The 18,578-nt window shown below is 44.7% G+C and overlaps 6 protein-coding genes across 7 annotated transcripts; 1 reads left to right on the forward strand and 5 right to left on the reverse strand.

The window, feature by feature from the left end:
- Positions 1-3,477: 3,477 nt before the first annotated feature.
- LOC121597803 (37 kDa salivary gland allergen Aed a 2-like) lies at positions 3,478-7,170 on the forward strand. 2 transcript variants are annotated; one of them, XM_041923952.1, is made up of 5 exons: positions 3,478-3,832; positions 3,918-4,145; positions 4,203-4,391; positions 4,447-4,753; positions 7,101-7,170. In XM_041923952.1, the coding sequence occupies exons 1-5, from the start codon at positions 3,509-3,511 to the stop codon at positions 7,103-7,105; spliced, it is 1,053 nt and encodes a 350-aa protein (XP_041779886.1). In that variant the 5' UTR covers positions 3,478-3,508; the 3' UTR covers positions 7,106-7,170. The 2 variants fall into 2 exon arrangements, with proteins under 2 accessions (XP_041779886.1, XP_041779885.1); XM_041923951.1 differs by lacking the exon at positions 7,101-7,170 and having other exon boundaries at positions 4,447-6,066.
- Positions 5,945-6,786, reverse strand: LOC121597804. Its single transcript, XM_041923954.1, has 2 exons — positions 6,497-6,786; positions 5,945-6,425 (listed from the first exon to the last, which is right to left on the reverse strand). The coding sequence occupies exons 1-2, from the start codon at positions 6,719-6,721 to the stop codon at positions 6,144-6,146; spliced, it is 507 nt and encodes a 168-aa protein (XP_041779888.1). The 5' UTR covers positions 6,722-6,786; the 3' UTR covers positions 5,945-6,143.
- Positions 7,034-7,768, reverse strand: LOC121597805 (37 kDa salivary gland allergen Aed a 2-like). Its single transcript, XM_041923955.1, has 3 exons — positions 7,670-7,768; positions 7,448-7,609; positions 7,034-7,369 (listed from the first exon to the last, which is right to left on the reverse strand). Exons 1-3 carry the CDS (start codon positions 7,727-7,729, stop codon positions 7,094-7,096), a joined length of 498 nt encoding a protein of 165 aa, XP_041779889.1. The 5' UTR covers positions 7,730-7,768; the 3' UTR covers positions 7,034-7,093.
- A 956-nt stretch (positions 7,769-8,724) lies between these two features.
- LOC121596962 (37 kDa salivary gland allergen Aed a 2-like) lies at positions 8,725-9,458 on the reverse strand. The gene is made up of 3 exons (XM_041922388.1): positions 9,389-9,458; positions 9,141-9,311; positions 8,725-9,068 (listed from the first exon to the last, which is right to left on the reverse strand). The coding sequence occupies exons 1-3, from the start codon at positions 9,446-9,448 to the stop codon at positions 8,793-8,795; spliced, it is 507 nt and encodes a 168-aa protein (XP_041778322.1). The 5' UTR covers positions 9,449-9,458; the 3' UTR covers positions 8,725-8,792.
- A 960-nt stretch (positions 9,459-10,418) lies between these two features.
- LOC121597122 (37 kDa salivary gland allergen Aed a 2-like) lies at positions 10,419-11,134 on the reverse strand. The gene is made up of 3 exons (XM_041922664.1): positions 11,046-11,134; positions 10,816-10,986; positions 10,419-10,740 (listed from the first exon to the last, which is right to left on the reverse strand). The coding sequence occupies exons 1-3, from the start codon at positions 11,103-11,105 to the stop codon at positions 10,462-10,464; spliced, it is 510 nt and encodes a 169-aa protein (XP_041778598.1). The 5' UTR covers positions 11,106-11,134; the 3' UTR covers positions 10,419-10,461.
- Positions 11,135-11,727: 593 nt separating this feature from the next.
- Positions 11,728-12,492, reverse strand: LOC121597202 (37 kDa salivary gland allergen Aed a 2-like). The gene is made up of 3 exons (XM_041922792.1): positions 12,386-12,492; positions 12,148-12,309; positions 11,728-12,069 (listed from the first exon to the last, which is right to left on the reverse strand). Exons 1-3 carry the CDS (start codon positions 12,443-12,445, stop codon positions 11,794-11,796), a joined length of 498 nt encoding a protein of 165 aa, XP_041778726.1. The 5' UTR covers positions 12,446-12,492; the 3' UTR covers positions 11,728-11,793.
- Positions 12,493-18,578: the final 6,086 nt, after the last annotated feature.

Consider the following 18,578-nt stretch of genomic DNA (forward strand, 5'->3'; position numbering starts at 1 on the left):
TAAGTGCTTTAATTGTGATTTAAATGATATCGTACAAGATTTGTGACAGAGGTTGCATGGAATAAATTGTGACAATCTTTTTGCTGTTCTTTCCAGCGACATCCAGCGGATGAGTTATGGTAAGAATAATAACCAAAGTGTTCTCACGTGAGACCCGACTGTTATTAAGCTATCGTGTACTTCCAGAAGAGGACAAAAATGCGAGCTTGGAAGAGCGTATGGATATTCAAATCATTGGGTTAGTTAGTGTTTAATTAGTTTAGTTAGTGTTCAGTTCTTACGAAAGACTTGAAACAACATTTAAATACATCAAACTGTTGTAATCGTCACCAAAAATATATAAAACTTCACACACTGTCTCAAATCTTCATGAAGATTAACATCGCACACAAATCCCAAACAATCTCTCCAAACTCTCAAGTCTCCAGAATCAATTCCATTTGCCACATCAATTTACCCTCTTTCGACCCAATTTCAACCAAAGCCTTTTAAAACGCAACTTCTTCTTGGCAACGTTCTGCTTCGTTTGCTTACCTTTTTGTCCACCAACATCCCTTAGACGCTATACTGTCTGGCTGTTTGAGAGATTAGGCTCTTTTTTTTTCGTTGTTGTGCCAACAAACTTCACCCGAAAAACCCAACCCATCCCGCTTATCAATCCTTCACCTTCGGTCACCGCAAACTTTGGCAAATCATGTCAACAACATACGTACGAGGCGCGCGCGCGAGCACACTCACACGCACAGAAGGCCGATCCATATCGTGGGACCAGAACACCGGAAAGTACACAGATAGACACTGATAGATACAGGCATAAATCAACCCTAAACTAGGCCACTATTCTGCCACTCGATTGTGATAAATGATGGGCCCGCCTGATGGCGCACGCGAACTGACAGTGATTTGTGTTGTGTGATAAGAAGGCACTGGTATTGTGGCGATTAAGATAATGGAACAGTTTTTTGTTGCAGTTTTTTAAATTCAATTTTAAATTAGAAGATGGAACTTTTTTTTCCGTTTCACTTTCACAACTAGCAGTGCCAATCCCCCATTTCAACGTGTCCACCTTAAGGTGTGTCCCGTTCGCGTACATCGCGATGCACCCCGATGTCAGGGTATGCAAATAACTCGCCAAACAGTAATCCTGTCCCCGCAAAGTATGTGTAAGTGCACTTTTTTTTCTTCCGCCTCACTCTCTGCCAACATCGCATATTTACTCACCGGTCGGTTTTGCTCCTAAACGCGCACACCGCGCACTAACCAAACACCGGGAGGTCAATTGCGTTTCACGTGTGGTGCGCGATGCGCGATGCATTTCATTTTTTCTAACTGATTTGTTCCTCCCTCCGGGTTCCGTCCCTTTCGGTTGCACTCTCGGCGGCAGTGCAGTGGTTTTATTTAATTTTATAACTCCCAGACGGAACACGGTGACTGGCAGACTGGCAGGAGGCTCCTTTTTTTGTCGCCGCGGCACAGCAAACATTAGCCTAACTGAGGCGCGAAATGAATGGCGTCGGTTGTTTGGTGGCTTGGTTTAGATAAAAAAAACCGCCCGACAACCAGTGTGCAACCAGTGTTACGAAATCGAACCGGCCACCGGCCACCGACCGAATGCCCCCATGCTGGCTCGGGGGAACCCACAGGATGCTCGGGTCGACACGATCCACCCCATCATAGGTGTTCTCGATGTGTTCATCTTGGCAAGTTAATTCGTTCGCCATCATATAAGTCACACAGGGGACGAGATGAACAACTTCAGCCCTCTGAATGTCCCCGTGGTACAACACATTTCACCCCATCCCGCTGTGCGCGGTTCGGTTGAAGCACTTTTTCTCCCATGAGGGTTGATGTTTGATCGGCACTGCGGCGTTCGAAGCACTGCGATGCAGGAAGCATACGTTTGATTTCTTTATTTCTATTTAATTTCCCACGACAAGGGCACGACATACTTTTATTGATTATGTATTTTTCTGTGTATGTCTGTTGGGGTGGATTCTATTCATATGTTTGTGTGGGTTCATGGAAAAACAAAAGGGTAGGCGACAGATAGGGAAAGATGCTCAAACTATGGATAGAAGGGAATAAACAGTTTGTAAATGAGTGTTGATGAATTGGACATTGGGATGATTTTATTTATTGCCCAGCAGGAATAGGCTTTTTGTGAATGGAAAATTATGCAATTTTCTAAGGTACAGTAAAGCCACACAATTAAATGTTATGTATCAATAATAAATTCGAAAAGTGCTTGTCCAAAATATATCATTTTAAAAATGATAATCGCCTTTTTTGCATTTTCAATAATTTTATCCTTCCTGAACCTTCATCATCCTGCCAACCAACAGCAAGTGGGTTCCATAGATCCCTATTTCTATTAAGACGTAACTATTGATTAGCTTGATCATCCGCACACACAGCAAAAAATGATCCACAAAATATCCCTCCTCAAACGCTTGTGATAATTCAATTTAACCCAACAGACGACCCTTTTCACCCCGATTATTCAGCACAAGATCCCCATCAAAACATGCTCTCCCCAAACACACACACACACACAAACACATGCACCGACGGCTTCCAGAGCCGTCAATCATACGTCATCGAAGAAAGTGAATCCGCTGGATACCTTTTGTACGCGTTTCGGAGACGCCACCGAGCCAAAACTAAAGGACCACTCACAACATTATGGAAAAATTAAACACAACACGCTTCGTTGCGATCGTTGTCTATGGGGCTACACCACTGGGTAATCGGTTCGGCACGACCACGATCGGGCTACTTTCTTCGCCAACTGATCAAGCTGCTTACCAACAACAACAACAACAACAAAACGACCAACTTTCAATCGAATAATCGCTTCACCGTCCACATGGAGAGGCGTTGTTGTTTTTAATTATCATCACACCGTGAGCCAACCCAATCGGTGCGCCAATTTCCCACGGGTATCACGTGGAAAGGATTGGCAAAAAACAGACAAACCCTAGCCTTCCGATTCCGATTTCGTCGGTGAGAAACCCGACACACCGGGCAAAGGTGCTGAAACTCAAAGGGGTAGGAAAAGCTATGCTTTTTTTGAGGTTTTGTTTTGGGTGGGCAAAAGGCTTGGATGGGTGCAAACGGTGACGCGTCGCGGCGCCTGAGATCGTGAGAGTGTAGCCTCGCGCGGGAGGGATATCGGCGAGCGTGACCCGCGTCCGGTACACGATTGCAGGCGGCGAAATGGTGCACAATCGTACCAGGGACCTGTGATAGAATGAAATTTTCACACTACCGGTACGTGCGGTTTGGTGTTTGAAGCGTAGGCGCTAGAAAAGCACTGTCCATTGGCCATTTAAAAAACAAGGAATTATGGAACAATAACAACCCCTAAAGGAACGTTCAGTGGCTATCGCTGCTCTTGCGATCACTGTCCCCCGCTAAACGCTGCAGTTTATCGCGAGTTTAATGCAAAATTCCTAACACACTCAGTATCCAATCTGACTCGTGCTGGTGCAGTTCAGTTTCTACAGTGATGCAGCTCACGCCACGCTCAGTGCATCTGGTGCATCTGCTACTTGCTGCCACCACGCTGATAAGCCCATCGTGGGGCAATCATCAGAGCCAGCAGCCCGTTGTACAAGCATTATCACCGGATGACACACTGTTTGCTCACTTGCGATGCTTCGAACTGTTTGCCAGCGGGCAACAATCCCGTGGTGATCGTGGTGCTGATGCTGCCGATTGGTTGGGAGGTAACCGGGAGCGCTATCTGCATCGGGTCGAACGAACGCCAGCGTTTGTGAAGTGTGTTTTGGGTCGGATGCGTTTTTATGATTCGTCGGAAAGGCGCTTCAATGTGAGCAGCTTAATTAAAACTTGAGTTCGAATTAATTAAGTATCCTAACTGTTAAGTAGATAAATTTTCGGTTTCATTCATGTAGGTAAACATTTTGAGAACGCAGTACAATGCGTACAAACAATGGATGACACTGAGCGAGGAAGATGTCGACGACTTTATACACGAAGTGAACAATATTGGAGCGCTAAACGGCTCGAATGATGCAGAAGTGTACGACGCCCTTAAGCTGCTGTTTACCAATCACTCAGCTTCATTCTTTCAACTCTTTCTGCGCGATCAAACGGTGCTCCAGAATATGTATGACGATGAGGTATCCACTTGTAATGCTAACTTCTCTGTAAACAAAGAGTATCATCCTTTTCGACAGTCTCTTTCAGTTCGCAAACTAAACCAAACGGTGGTCCAGTTTTGTGAGCTCCAAATGGCAGCAGAACTGTGGGACGACATTTGTCTTATACGAGCGTACCAGATAAGCAACCATACGGAGGCAATGGAAAGGCATATCGCTTGCATATTCCGAGGGTTTCAATATCTCGATGCAAATAGTTCAATTGATGTAAGAAAATGGCTTGTGAATTATGTTCCTAGTATTATATTATTCTCAATTTTAGGTCAAAGAAATCGCCAGAGACTACGAACTGACCGAAACGTTAGATGAAGCTTCCAAGAATTCAATCGAAGAGTGTGCCAGAAATGCTTCCGAAAAGGATGACATCCCCAGGCGGAGTCTTGCCATGTACAGCTGTCTACTGGACGGCTCCCACAGTGAAGTGTTCAAGAAGGCATTCGATTTCCGTGAAGTACGCTCCGGCAATCTAACCTTCCTCGTGCAGAACCTCCCATACGATCGGGATCAAGTGAGGCAACAAATACTGGCACTGGACAAGGAACATTGCAATGAGCAGCAGCCACTTGCTGGTAGGTTTATCGAGGATTAAAAGCACTCAAATCAACACAAACTCCTTGCAAAGCTGTCATCCTTGACAAACCGCTCAAACAAAGACGTACGCTGTAACGTCTCTTCCCGATTTCCAAACACTCTTTTGCGATGCCTACGATGACTGATGATGTGTAAAAAATGCATTGTGCGGTCTGCTCCATCAAAACTGATACTACGGCGTGACCTTGAATGGTCGCATTACTCTACCCTGGCTATCTTTGGTACTGGATATGCTTAGGGACACGCACGACACTGTGGGCGGATGGCAACGAGTTGCACCATCGTTAAATGGAACCGTCGTCTCGGGACCTGACGCGACACACACACACATACACAGGTTGCTGGTTTTATTATCGACCATATTATTCCTTACCATTCCTCTGCGCCATAGCGATACAGACTCTTTCTCCCTCCACTCACCCGAGGGTGCAAATAAACCATAAAACTCAATTTTCAATTAAAAAATAAATAGATACAAACTCTCGCAGTCTACGGCGGCTTTGTGTCCAAGCGGGACACCGTTCTTGTGGCGCGGGCAAGCTGGCGGACTGTGGTAATTAAGTGCGAAGAATTGATTTTTATGACAAACGATTAAAACTGGACAAGCTGGCTGGCTGTGGTCTGCAAAGCCTCAGCCTGCTAGTAACAATGCTCCTACGGCTACGGTGCGGCTCCTAGGCGTACAAGGAAACGGAACGTTTCTGGAGCGTAGTGCACCTGAAGCTGCTGCGTGCGAATTAAGATAGAATGCAGAATGCTGCCCAGTGAAGTCATTTATTTCGCTGCACCATTTAAATTGGCGCCTGCGCTGGTGATCACGAGACGGCTAAGTGGCCGAGCGAGGCCCAGCAAGGCAGCTACTGCGATAACCACAGAGCCACGGCACAAGCGAACACTGCTCCAACTACTATTTTTCAATTAAAATAAAGAAAAGCTCCAACACTTCCCATTCTCTGTTGCGTGGGCTCTTTCTTCTGCTTGACCGTACGGTACTGGCGTAAGAAGGAGAACAAGTGATCGAGCGCATCGAGTCAGCACTGCACACCTACGAAAATAGATTATTTATATATTTATTTGCCATCAGAGAGGCCCGGCTAGGCCGGGAGCGGCAAGCAAGGAAAGAGGATGGAAACGGATTAAAAGAAAACAGGAGACCCAATGTTCCCAAGAGTGACATTTAATTGAGCCTATAAAATGCCAACGTGTGTTAAGACCATTACGCCCTAAGCTGACACCTGCTATACTTTGCAGGAGTCTTTGCGCGGACGTTACTAAACGCTTAGAACCTTAACGAGCTAAGGAATCTTCTACCGCAATAACTATTCACATTCGCCCAGCACAGGGATGCGTCCGAATTTCACCATTTTATTAGCACCGTAACTGGCTGTTCAACTCGCGCATCATTTGCTGCACTTTGGAGCGATCGAACCGTTCACCTTCGGGCCATTTCGATGCCACTCGCAGCTCCTGCAGCTCAACAGCATCTCGGAAGTTTTGGGCCGACTCGGTCCGAAGCATGCATGAGAAGAAGGAGCCGGAGCGTTCGGTACCGGGCAGCTTCTTTGCCTTGGACAGACAAACGTCCACAGCGTCGGTGTAAACGCCATCGTGAGTTTCTACTGCATCCAGCGCTGTTAGAACGTTAGATCTCTGGAGGCAAACATGAAGAAGGTAGTATGTAAGGTGTTGTCTTTGTTGATATACTTCCTACAAACGCATACCTGAATTGATCCACTCTCGTCAGCAAAGCCTAATGCAGTCATAAAACACTGTACATATCGATCAGCCTCGACTCCCTTCGTTACTCGATACTGCCGCACGTCACAGACCGTGTTTCGAGCTGACTCCGAAACATGCCTCACACAATCGCTCACTGCCAGTGTTTCAACGATAATCCAGGGGCAAATTAATGCTATCACCACAAAGTACCTCCTGAACCACTCCATAATGATAGCGTGTAACGACCTATTTCTATGAAGATCAAACTACAACTGAGGGTATGGTCGTGCGATCGCAGTAAGACAATGCCTTGGAAATCATAGGCCAGAGATGAGAAGAAATGATAAGGCAAGTCCTTTGTCACAGTAACAATTGTCAACAGCACCGTGTTTGTGCAGCTTGGGTGGAAAGTAATGATCACACTTGATCACTTGTGCAAACAGAAATGGAGTTTAAACAAAATCGTTGTTGTTTGATCGGGTTGCTCACAAGCCAATGAACCATTTACCATACTCTCAACCAATTCAACTCATTCATGCTGTTCAAATTATACCCTTTATTACGTTCCTTTGATCGCTACATCTGTTTTCATTTCAATTTCAGCAGTTTAATGCCTTATCATAATCCTTCATGATTTGCACAAACTCTGCAGTGTACCGTTGATGCTGTGGCACTTTGCCAGCCTGTTTCAATTCCATCAGATCGAACACCTTCTTGAACGTGCGTCCGGTGGTTGATTTCAGCAGACACTTGTAGAACACGTGAGCACGCTCGCTTGTCGGGACTTGTACGCATTCGCCAATACACTTCTCAAGATTCACATCGTGTCTTTTGTCCAGCTCGATAATGTTCAATGGATCGTACAGCTTATGGTACTGGTAGTACAACATAATTATGATTCTTTTCTAATCGTTTAATACAAACTAAATAAATAAAAAACGAGGAATACTTACATCTCCACGACCATCCTCATAGACAAAGTCGAGCGCTCGCATCACGCAATGAATGTGCTTGTCCATCTCCGGTCCCTCGATGATCTCGTACCGCCGGATCTCGCACAGTCTACTCTTCAGCGACGGTGGTAGCTTATTCTCACAATCTTGCACAGTTTCACCCTGCGGGAAAATAATTGTATTTGTAATTTCTGGCAAAGCACATACTTGATGATAGATTACCTGCACGAGTGCTAAGCAGCACACTGCGAGAAAAAAGCTGATAATCACTTGCCGTATCATGATGTCACTCCTTGATCTTCAGGATTATTGTTTAACTGATAGCTATTAATTTATGCTTATATATTCTAGTATCTTGTTTACTCATTGACAATCGGATTGAAAAACCACTTGCCTTGTATCAATATTGAATTTATCGTGTAATATTTGCAGAGGTAAGCAAATGTGTTGTTTAAATATAAAAAATAAATGGTATATTGAAGTGCAATAGCTGTTCTAATCATTAGTGTAAGAAAGCTGCTATATGAACGCCATCCTACACGATGTTTCATTTGTAATATTCTATAAACCCTTACGAATAAAAACTAACATCAGAAAACACTGCTTTCTGGATGTCTGTGACTTAATTTTTATTCTTTTTCATTACATGGAATCTATTATACACTCGAAGCTTTATCATATCAGAGTAAAAAGTAGTTGATTACAGAATTTATGAAGCCAGCTTAAACATATAAGGAAAAACCAAATTCTTTTTAAAAAAACCTTATTTTTCTATTTGGCGTAGCGGCCTATGCGATCTAGCCAGGCTTTCGAGACTTATTATTAACACAGCATTATTAGATTTATTTTCCACACAGCAGGATGCTCACTCCTTGCTACGTAGAGCGGTCCATATGAACCCACGACGGGCATGTTGTTAAGTCGAGCGAGTTGACAGCTGTACCACAAGACTGCCCAATACACATTAACTTGAATGATCCGACATCGGTTGTTTATATGGTGTTAAACGCGATCGATGAAGTGGACGAAATAGACGTTTAGATAATGAAGATGAGAGTTTTACTATTAATATTGCAAGAGCAGACATATAAATCAGTCCAGGCATCTTGAAATGATTCGAGTTCTATCTTGTAGCACCCAACGAGTTTCGTCATCTGGCTACTCCATAGCAAACGATCTTCTTTCAAGAATCCAAATATCATAATCTTTCCTATCCACTGACCCTCATTTCCCAAAGTCACGCGCAACTTAACACACAAAAAGTCCATAATCTGTTTTGCTTGCTCTATAGATTATTTGTATTGCATCATTGTTCCTTTTGCTTTAAACATGTTCAACCAATCTACTAGCACAAACCATCATCGATTTCCTTGATCAGCGCTGCCACACGGTTCATATCGAACGGATCGCTCGTCTGCATCTTGCCAGCCTTCAGTAGCTCATTGTAGTCGACCGCATTCTTAAACGCGGCCAATGAGCTCGTACCCAAAAAGCACGTGTAGAAGGTGTTGGCTTTCTTGTCACTGCCCGAAGTCGATGCTTCCGTCACACACTTCTTCATGTTGGCCGCATGATTGACGCCACTGTCGACGCGCTGCAGCAAATCTAGCAGAACGCTTTCCTGTAACAATGGTAAGATATTGATTCCATTAGTCTATTTTCTCTCTAAAATGTGTACTTCAAACGAACTAACCTTAACTTCTCCATTTCCATCCACAAATCCAACCACCTCCAAGACGCACTGCATGTGCTTGTCCATGTCATCGCTGCTAACGGGCGTGTACTGGCGTAGCTCGCAAACACGGTCCTTCAACGAATCGCCAATGTTTTTCTCGCACTCCTCCACCGTTGACTCCTTTCGGGCCTGTAATAAGAAGCGATTAAATGATGCTAGATTCCTCAGAGCGGTCATGTGTGACAGTCTATTCTAAGTACGATTACCTGACCCAAAGAGATCAAACACCAGACCAGTCCAACGATCAGTAGTAGTTTCTTGAACATGATTACTCGACTTTAAGGAACTCTATGAACTAATAAGTAAGAGATACTGTCTTTTATACTGCGAACAAACATCAACACCAAGAAAATCTGATGATGCCATGAACAGTTGTATTTGAAAAATGCGGTATACAAGTATGCTTGAGGTTGATTGGCATTGTTTAAGCAGCTTTATTATAAAAAAACACACACAATTGCGACACAAAATCAAACACCAGTTAGCACACTTTATTTTATGCAATTTTCTAGAACACCAGAACATCTCAGATCAGTTTATAACAGCTGCTAGCAAATGAGTCATCCGAACCGTCAATGCAGCAGCGATCTACCATTTATCGTAGCGTATCATTTAGCTACATTAGGCTAGGCGTTTACATGTTTGACTAACCAATATTTACCCTCAATAATTCGAACAAACTTTTTGACGTCCCTCCGTTGGGGAATACCCTTGATGTTCGTAAATTGAACAAATTCTTGGAAATCAAGCGATCTAAAATCGAACTATTTGGATAATCCGTTAGTAACTTGATGTTGATTTCTTTTCCCGACAATAATCAAACCCTTTATTCGCATTTTGCATAATCTTCCACTTTATTTACTACATATTTATTGTTGGGGTTCCCTTTCAAAATGATCGTTTGTAATCTTATCAATTTACAGTGCAATACAAACATAACATTTCGCATATAACAAACATCCACTCTAGGTATGGAACTGAAAGCCAAATTAAGGGCTGACTCATGACAATGAAATACAGGTAAAGATAAAGCCTCTTCAAGATGCATTTTTTCTTTAAGATTTGACGACATTTAGACTGTCTCGTCCATATTGTTTATGTCTCTTCAAGATGAATAGCTCCCTAAAGCAAATATTCTCTAAGTTTCATATGCAATTTGGCAGCCTTAATTCTCTAAGATGAATTTTGAAACACAGTTCACAAAAAAATTGGTCCAACACAGAACGTTATTTAATGCTCTTCAGTATATTGTGCTTTATTCAAATCATTCGCAAATCAATCAGTTACACAGCCCATCATCAATTTCCTTCATCATCGCTGACACCTGGCCAGCGTTGAAGGTTGTTCCCATGTCCAGCTTTCCAGCGCGCAGCAGCTCCACGTAGTCCACCGCGTACTTGAATGCCTGTGCCGAGCTCGTATCCAAAAAGCACGTGTAGAAAGTGTTCGCCTTGCTAGAAGTATTCACCTTCTCAGCTTCGGCGTTACACTTTTTCATACTACCAGCGTGATCCCCATCGGGATCAACCATTTTCAGCACACCAAGAAGCTCCTGGAACTAAATTGAGGGAAAAAAAATGGAACGCATTTGTTGAAACTGCCTCCGGAGGGGAAAGGTCACTACGATACGCACCAAAAGTTCTCCGTTATATTCCACAAAGCCCAGCACTTCCAGTACGCACTGCATGTGACTGTCCATATCTTTCCCTTCCACGGGCGTGTACTGACGAAGCTCACAGACGCGTCCTTTCAGCGATGCGGGGATGTTCCTTTCGCATTCTTCAACCGTTTCCTCTTGTCTGGCCTAAAGGAAAAGCTGCAAAATTAGCTTGAATTTATTGAGAAAACCTTCATTGGACTTACCTGCCCCAAGGAAAACAGACACCATACTAGGATGGCACAAGGTAACAGCTTTCCAAACATGATTCGTTTCAAAAGTGACTACTACTTCGCTACTACGGGTGATTACTAACCGATTGAGGTATTTTATACCTCTACAAAGATCAAGCGCACAACGACGTAAACAGCTGGTGCTAACTAAATAAAACGAAACATCAAACATTGCCAAGACGACAAACTAGTTAACAGGCATCTTTTTATTCTTTTTTCCATTAAAGTCGACGTGTTCAAGCAAACGTTTTGTAGATATTATAGAGGAAGCTCTTTTCTAGCATAAGAATAATACAGCGAGAACAGATGGAAAAAAAGTTCTTCGTTTGGTCCTTCGTTAGGTCGCTTATACAGTAGGTCATATGTAGAATCAGTAGCTTCATTTTTTATTAGAGCATCACTAACAATCATATTACACAATTCAATTCAAAGAACATGATCATGATCATTTAACGCTTCCAGTCATGAGATCATGCTTCGAACAACTTACATCCAATTGTTTCTTATTCTTGCTTGATTGTGATCTTGATCATCGGAAGAATACAATAACTGATTTACCGTAATACGTAAGTCACAGTTTCTCACAACTTTGAGATATATTTAAGCTTTTCGATCATCTTATCTAAAATAACAACATCAACATAATCCCTGGAATTATAATGCATCAATATGGCAATAGCTTTATTAAATCTTCATTACATATCCATCCTAGGTCCTTCCTTTAGTTGCAAATCTTGTCATCGATTTTCTTCATCAGCTTATCCACAACCGAAGAGTACTGTGACAAGGCTGGCAGTTTTTTCGCTTTCACCAGCTCCACCGTGTCGAACACCTTCTTGAACGCCTCACCAGACGTGGACTCCACCAAACACTTGTAGTAAGCATTGGCACGTTTTCCAACCGGCAGGTGCTGCGTTTGTCCGCCACACTTTTCCAGGTTGAAATCGTGCTTCCGGTCCTTCTCGATCGCGTTCAGCGGTTTGATCAGTTTGTGGTACTGCGAAGCAAGTAATTAGAACAGACGCAGCTAGTTCGAAATGTCAACTAAAGACAATGCATTCAATGCGCTACTCACATCACCCGTTCCATCGGGCCGAACGAATTCGAGCGCCTTCATAACGCAATCCATATGACTGTCCATATCGGGAGTGTCGAGCAATTTGTATTTGCGAATCTCGCACAGCTGGCTCTTGAGTGAGGCTGGCATTTTCTTCTCGCACTTCTTAACCGTGTTAGCCTACAACGGAAGGGGAAGAAGGTAATTGGATTTTCGGGAGGATTAAATGGTTTATGGTTGATCGAATGGACATTACCTGCGCGATCACGAACAGTCCACATGCTAGCAGCGACACAAGATGCAGCTTGTTGAACATTTTATATTCACTGTTTTATTACAGTTGCAGCTCAAAACGACTTCCGATTCAGTTGATCGTCTTTTGATTGACTTAGTGCTTTAGAGCTCTTATTTTATAGAGCTCAATGCTGTTGTTTGCAGATAGCTGCTGATGTTTGATTTGAGCCAACGTTTACCAGCTACCTTGTATGTATTTGAACAGTTTTGTTAGATTTAACTCCTCATTCTTGTTCCACTAGATCTATTCACCTATCCATCAGTTCCAACCATGTCTCTTACTGCGCTCTGCCACACAATTTGCCATATTCTTGTTCTGTTTCGTGCTGTCGTTGTGCTGTACTACGGAATATGTACGTCACAATCGGATTCAATAAACTGACCCGGATTATCTACCTATCCCTTTTCTTCTCTACAGATCGTAATGCGCAAAACCCCAGCCCCGATCATCGCGGACTCCCATCAAGCGAACGAGAGTGTCGATGAGCTGTAAATGACGATCGAAACGATATAAATGCAGACGCACTATAAAACCTCAGCCTCAAAACCGCACCTTGCAGGCAAAAGACCCCCGAAGGCACACATAAAACCAGGGTCTCCAAGTCCGCGTAATAGGGATTATGTTACACATACGCTTGCACGCAGAGGGCCCCAAAATGTCAAAGTTACTCGCGTGTGTCTCCATGGCGCTATCTCCGTGACCAACTTCCCAGCGAAAAGCCATCAACCTCAAGCAGGTGAATTGAAAAAAAGGGAAAACTGAGCTGCTTCAACAAAACAAGTGCTGCGATGGGTCGTTGGCTGCCCTTTTTGTCCGTACCCGAATGCACCTCTAGCTGCCGGACAATGGCTAATTTATTTCAACCTAAACGCTCTGCTCTGCTCGTAAATTTGTTTAATAGCGTTAATTAAGGTGAAATAAAATATTAGTTAATTTCAGCTCTAGCACCTCTTCGGCCACCAATTCGTGTGCGATAAATTAGCGATTTTTATGTGATCTCCCACTATCCCCCGAAAACTGCCACAGATTAGGCCTGGCACGATGAAACACAAGCGTGTTACCGTATTTGCTTATTAGGATCGTTTTAGACTTGTTTTTCGTCTCCCAAAAAATAAAAACTCCACCAAAGACGAAACTGGTGAAGATGAATGCTCAAGTCGCCCACGCGACACCCGCGTGAAAGTGATCGGTTTCGTGTTCGAACACTGTCGATCGATCGATCGAGCCAACCACTGCGTGAAACAATGTCCTCCTCCCCCCCGGATCGGATGCATTATTGAGCTCCGTCGCTTGTTTTGGGGCAGAATGTTTCGGCCAATTATTTAACTCAAAAACAAACACGAGCGTACAGGTGAGAATATGCAAATGTCACGCCACAAGCGGAGGCTACACGCCATATACGTCCCGTGAATCACTTGTCATCCGATGAAGTCACAGTTTGTCATGGCACTATTCTCGCATCTGCCGCGTACAGTTTGAGAAGATTTATCACGACACACCAGCAACACAGCTCTTTCCGCAACACAGTTTGGCTATCCGGCGGTGCATATCATCAACGCCAGGGGTTGTTGTTAGCGTTTCCCGGCGCGTCTCCAAAATGGTACTGGAGCCGTGCGCTTATTTATGTCATCATTAGCCGGACGCTGCAAGCACGATCGGATTCCGATTGTTTGCATATTTATCGGGCTGTATTGGCATGCGGCTGGCCGAAGTAAACGAGCAGACACTTGTTTGCCGGTTGTAGACTTTCCACTGGGGTTTGCTGCTTTAGGGCGTACATGTTAATAAATGAGTTTATTAAGAATGTGACGGAGGCCACGGAACATGTGTTTTCAATCGAAGAGGACAGAGGAAGCTCACGCAGAGAATGCACCGATCGGACAGGAATGGCAAAGTTCACGAGCACAATCTTAATTTGGTAGTAAAACATTAAGAGACATCAATAATCAAGTGGGGTATGGATACCAGCGGATCCTCAGCTTCACAAAAAGGAGCATCCCAGCGCTATTGTTACGTTCGTGTCACTTCAAGGCGGCTTCCGTTCGGTTCACAAACAACAGCCTGGAGGGCTGGATGTGGATGATGATGCTGTCTTTTGAATCTCTCGTCTCCAATTGTCGACCCAATTACATACATTCACGGATCGATCACAAAGCCCCATCGATCGGATGAGGTTGCATCACCGTTTCCCCCTCTCGAAATCGATCCAGCGTAGTCGACCCCGAACATCCTCTTCAATCTCTCCTACGCCGCGTGACATGGCCGTCACATTTATGCTACCGTGTGATTTGCACTTGAGGTTTGAATGCTCCCAAAATACAGCTGATGGGATGTGATCATCCTCTTTCGGATTGGGGCAGTGGCGTCCGTCCACGGAGACCTTCGCCTGTCTACCACGCATCCAGCCCCGGCCGGTTGGGTGTAGCCGTGTCCAATAATAACGCAATATAACAACTCATAAAGGCGCAACAAATGGTCGCAAAATGCTTGTACAATAATGATCATGATGATCATGATGGCGCAGTAGTAGTACGCCCAGGTGTTCCTGCGCTGCCAATGCCCAGCAAAGACCACCAACGTTGCAGAGAACTGAATAGCGAGGCTTGAGCCGAGTGAAAGAGATGATAAAGCCACACGCCATTTTTAGTGCACTTTAAGGGGGGGGGGGGGTTGAAGTGCGACCGATTTTTACGATCACATCCCTCGATCGGTTTCAGTTTGTTCGGCGCTCTCGTAACAACTGCGACGGCGGCGGCTGCCATAAACGTGTTCGCACGCCACCGCCACCTGAGATTGAAGGTTGGGCCACACTGTGACTTGGAGTGCAAGGTGAGTAAGAAGGGAATTGAACGTTGCAAAAAGAAAGAAACATCTTGCTGTTCAGAGATAAGAGAAGCGAAAGATTGATTTTATGATGATCGTACGAGTGTTTGTATGCACACGGTGCAAAACTAATAAAGAGTTAAAGAAGGGAGAGTAACTCCGAATTGCGTCATTTCCTGCAGTCACTCTGATTACGGGTCGGTTGTGGAGGATCAGGTTGTGCGCGTGTGAACAGGTATCACTACCGAATGGTTCCTTTTTTGGATGGCACACGGGGATTAAAGTTTGGGCAAAAAACGGAGGACATATCGGAATTATGATTGCACAACATCCGAGCAAACAAGGCTCATCTCAATTTATTACCACCTTTGGGATTTCAACTTCGCGTGTAAAGTGCTTCAAGGTTCGTTCGCTTCACACACCGGAAGTGAGTACCATCAGCAAAATGGTAATTTGTTGCCTCCTTTATACCACACGTTCCTGCCATAGACTCCTTTTGGGAATCTAACACCGCGCGCTGCTTTAGTTTGTATGCGTGTGACGTGGAAGTTGACCACAACCCCGGTACCCCGTACGCGTGCTTCCTGGTCCAATATGACGGACCGTTGTTGTCGTTGTTCCTTGTAGCTTGTGTGTATTATGTCTCAAACACAATTTATTAAATGCAGCTACGCCTCCGCATGACCCCGCTTAAACGTACGCGTACTGTTCCGATGGCGTGCCCGGTGTGGTCCAGCCTCTTTTTTTTCCTATTTTGCTCTGAAACCAAAGCAGTGTGCCCTGTCCATGCTGTCAAACTTGATCAACACGACAGCCAACAGGAACGGAACGGAAGGAAAAAAATACCAACACCACAACGAGACCCACAGCCCGCTCCGAGTGTGGCGGCAAGTGGCGCCAAACCGCCGCGTGGCTGTTGGCTGTGCGGCTGTCCGAAAACATTAACAGGTTGCTGACAGATCTTAAAAGAGGGGCGTACGTGTGTGTGTGCCGTTTTGTTGTTGTATTGTGTCTTTAATTTTTCCCCCCTTTGCCGTCCCGCTAAACGCTAAATCGCCTCTAAATTATTATAATGGTGCGCTTTGCGCATTAACGAGCTGTGGCGCGCGCGCCGTGCGTAAGATGCGCTGCTGCGTTTTGCGTCGCTATGGCGGAGCGCACGTTCCATTCGCGGCTGGCTGGCTGGCTGGCTGGCGTTTTCATTCATATTTCATGCGCTTAGTGGTGATGGTGCTGACGGTTGACGGTGATGGCGGCTACGTCTCGTCAATTTGGCGACAATGAAAGATTTCCATAAATCTGATTTACACTCCCTCCATCCCATTCTCCCATTCCTTTTGATTCAAGGTTGCTGGTTTTTTGGTTGAAAGGTTGAGGCAAATTTGAATGCAAAATCATTAACCAAACTCACCACCCTAAAAAAAAAACAGAAAAGAACTGTTAAGTCGTTTTGAAACCGATTTATTGTGACTAATAATCAGTGGAGCTTGATGGAGTTGGAAAGCGTAGTTGTTGGGGGGGGGGGGGGGGGGGGGGAGTGATTATTTTGATTATGTTAATTGGTGTCCGATCTTTTCGGGGGTGCTACAATGGGGGATCCTTCCAAGAAAAGGCGAAAAAAAGTCGTTAACACACACGAGGAGTCTGCGCTGCAAGCCCCAACAAGGGGAAGCGTATGCCTAAATGAGCCGTATTTGCATATAATTGTAGAAACTTTCTCTTTAGCAAAAGCAAAAAAAAAGAAGCTTTGTTTTGGGGAAGGCCATAAAAATATGGATTATGAATATTTTACCGAACCGGGTTTGCAATAATTTAACAGCAAATGATTATTTACTCCTATCAGTATCGGTGCGATCGTTGGGGCAGTTTTTTCGGGATGGTTGTGCTTATAAAGAATTCAGAATTATGTGTGTTTTGCATTTCGATAATGTCTCCTGCTGATCTTTCACAACCTCAACGGAGCTCCTTTTTAAGCCAAAACAACGCCAAATTGATTGTCCCGGAAAGGTGTTGACTAATTTGTTGAGATGTTGCCTATTTTACCGTCAAAAGCCAAGAGAGAGAGAGAGAAAGATCAACGACCACATTTGCCTGCATCTTGTGTTTAGTGAGCCCCACTATCCCGTCCCAAATCTCATTTATTGCCAAGATGTCAATGCGAACTGAATGGTACAAAGCACTCCGAATGTATTAGAGTGGAACACCAAACCAACGCCCCGAATCAATGATTCCTTTTTAATTAGTGAGCATAGCACAACAGCCTCTAACATACTAACTGCTGGGCCGGTCTGATGACTCACCGCGCCAGTTCAGTGATCGACAACACGACAAACTCGCCTTCAATTATGCTAAATATGAATAATTGTCCAGATCGACACCGAGCACACGCTTGCGGTTTCTGACGGTTTCTGACATTGACACGTCTTCACGGTGCCCGGGCGCCCCGTCGATCTACTAAAGCGAGACTTAGTGTGTGTCCCGAGTCGTTGAGTCATGTGACTTATGCGTGTCTCTATGGGAGAGTTGCCTTACATTGTGTACCTTCTCCCCTTCGAAGGAGCTCGGTACAACTCAAAGCACAAAGCCGTACAATGTTTGCACTGCAAATGCAAATCGCTCTAGATGATCGCGATGTAGCCGATCTTTCCCCGTGGCTTCTCCGTAATCCAACCCACTTGCATGGATTGCATGATTGGTGCTTTATTAATTTTTGCACTTATTGAATATTCCTCCCAAACGAATCGATGGAAACCTCCGGCTGAAACCTAACAGGTGATCGGGTTCCGAAAGGTGCGGCGCCATTCCAGTTTGTACCTCCGGGGGCATTTGACAGATGGAGCATTGTTTCCCCACTGGCTGTTGTTCTTACACTCACAATAAAACCTTCTACTTACTGGGTGGGAAGGAGGGGTAGGGAGGGGTAAAATAATAATAAAACCACCCGTTCTCGATCACTCGATCACTCGATCGCCTACGCATCGCGACGGTTTTGAAGGTTCGTTCGCTCTCTGGCGGCCGGTGCACCGCACAATGACTAACGCACCCAACTAGGGCGAGTACGATCGCACTTTGCACCTGGTCAATGGGAGGCAACGTCAATAGAACCTTCCAAGATGCCTGGAATGACTGCGCCAAACAGTGATAATGAAATTCGAGCCGCCGGGCAATAGATGTTTGCTGATGATGAGGCAAGCAACAACCATGATGATGATGATGATGGCGAAATTAATTCAATGTGACATTTTGCCGCCTTGGCCATTCGTTCGAAAGCAGGGGCTTTAATAGAACGCCAAAGTGTACTTGTTCGCTGTGGATACTTGGACGTTTCGAT

The sequence above is a fragment of the Anopheles merus genome, chromosome 3R (assembly GCF_017562075.2).
Source record: "Anopheles merus strain MAF chromosome 3R, AmerM5.1, whole genome shotgun sequence".
In the NCBI taxonomy this organism is placed as follows: domain Eukaryota; kingdom Metazoa; phylum Arthropoda; class Insecta; order Diptera; family Culicidae; genus Anopheles; species Anopheles merus.

Coding starts and splice junctions, on each gene's coding strand:
- LOC121597803 (XM_041923951.1), top strand. CDS start 3,509: ATGCAGCTCACGCCACGCTCAGTGCATCTGGTGCATCTGCTACTTGCT. Junction 4,146..4,202: donor AGAATATGTATGACGATGAG/GTATCCACTTGT, acceptor CCTTTTCGACAG/TCTCTTTCAGTTCGCAAACT. Junction 4,392..4,446: donor ATGCAAATAGTTCAATTGAT/GTAAGAAAATGG, acceptor TCTCAATTTTAG/GTCAAAGAAATCGCCAGAGA.
- LOC121597804 (XM_041923954.1), bottom strand. CDS start 6,721: ATGGAGTGGTTCAGGAGGTACTTTGTGGTGATAGCATTAATTTGCCCC. Junction 6,426..6,496: donor ACGAGAGTGGATCAATTCAG/GTATGCGTTTGT, acceptor GTTTGCCTCCAG/AGATCTAACGTTCTAACAGC.
- LOC121597805 (XM_041923955.1), bottom strand. CDS start 7,729: ATGATACGGCAAGTGATTATCAGCTTTTTTCTCGCAGTGTGCTGCTTA. Junction 7,610..7,669: donor GCTGCTTAGCACTCGTGCAG/GTAATCTATCAT, acceptor ATTTTCCCGCAG/GGTGAAACTGTGCAAGATTG. Junction 7,370..7,447: donor ATGAGGATGGTCGTGGAGAT/GTAAGTATTCCT, acceptor TTGTACTACCAG/TACCATAAGCTGTACGATCC.
- LOC121596962 (XM_041922388.1), bottom strand. CDS start 9,448: ATGTTCAAGAAACTACTACTGATCGTTGGACTGGTCTGGTGTTTGATC. Junction 9,312..9,388: donor GTTTGATCTCTTTGGGTCAG/GTAATCGTACTT, acceptor TTCTTATTACAG/GCCCGAAAGGAGTCAACGGT. Junction 9,069..9,140: donor ATGGAAATGGAGAAGTTAAG/GTTAGTTCGTTT, acceptor CCATTGTTACAG/GAAAGCGTTCTGCTAGATTT.
- LOC121597122 (XM_041922664.1), bottom strand. CDS start 11,105: ATGTTTGGAAAGCTGTTACCTTGTGCCATCCTAGTATGGTGTCTGTTT. Junction 10,987..11,045: donor GTCTGTTTTCCTTGGGGCAG/GTAAGTCCAATG, acceptor CTTTTCCTTTAG/GCCAGACAAGAGGAAACGGT. Junction 10,741..10,815: donor AATATAACGGAGAACTTTTG/GTGCGTATCGTA, acceptor CCCTCAATTTAG/TTCCAGGAGCTTCTTGGTGT.
- LOC121597202 (XM_041922792.1), bottom strand. CDS start 12,445: ATGTTCAACAAGCTGCATCTTGTGTCGCTGCTAGCATGTGGACTGTTC. Junction 12,310..12,385: donor GACTGTTCGTGATCGCGCAG/GTAATGTCCATT, acceptor CTTCCGTTGTAG/GCTAACACGGTTAAGAAGTG. Junction 12,070..12,147: donor GGCCCGATGGAACGGGTGAT/GTGAGTAGCGCA, acceptor CTTGCTTCGCAG/TACCACAAACTGATCAAACC.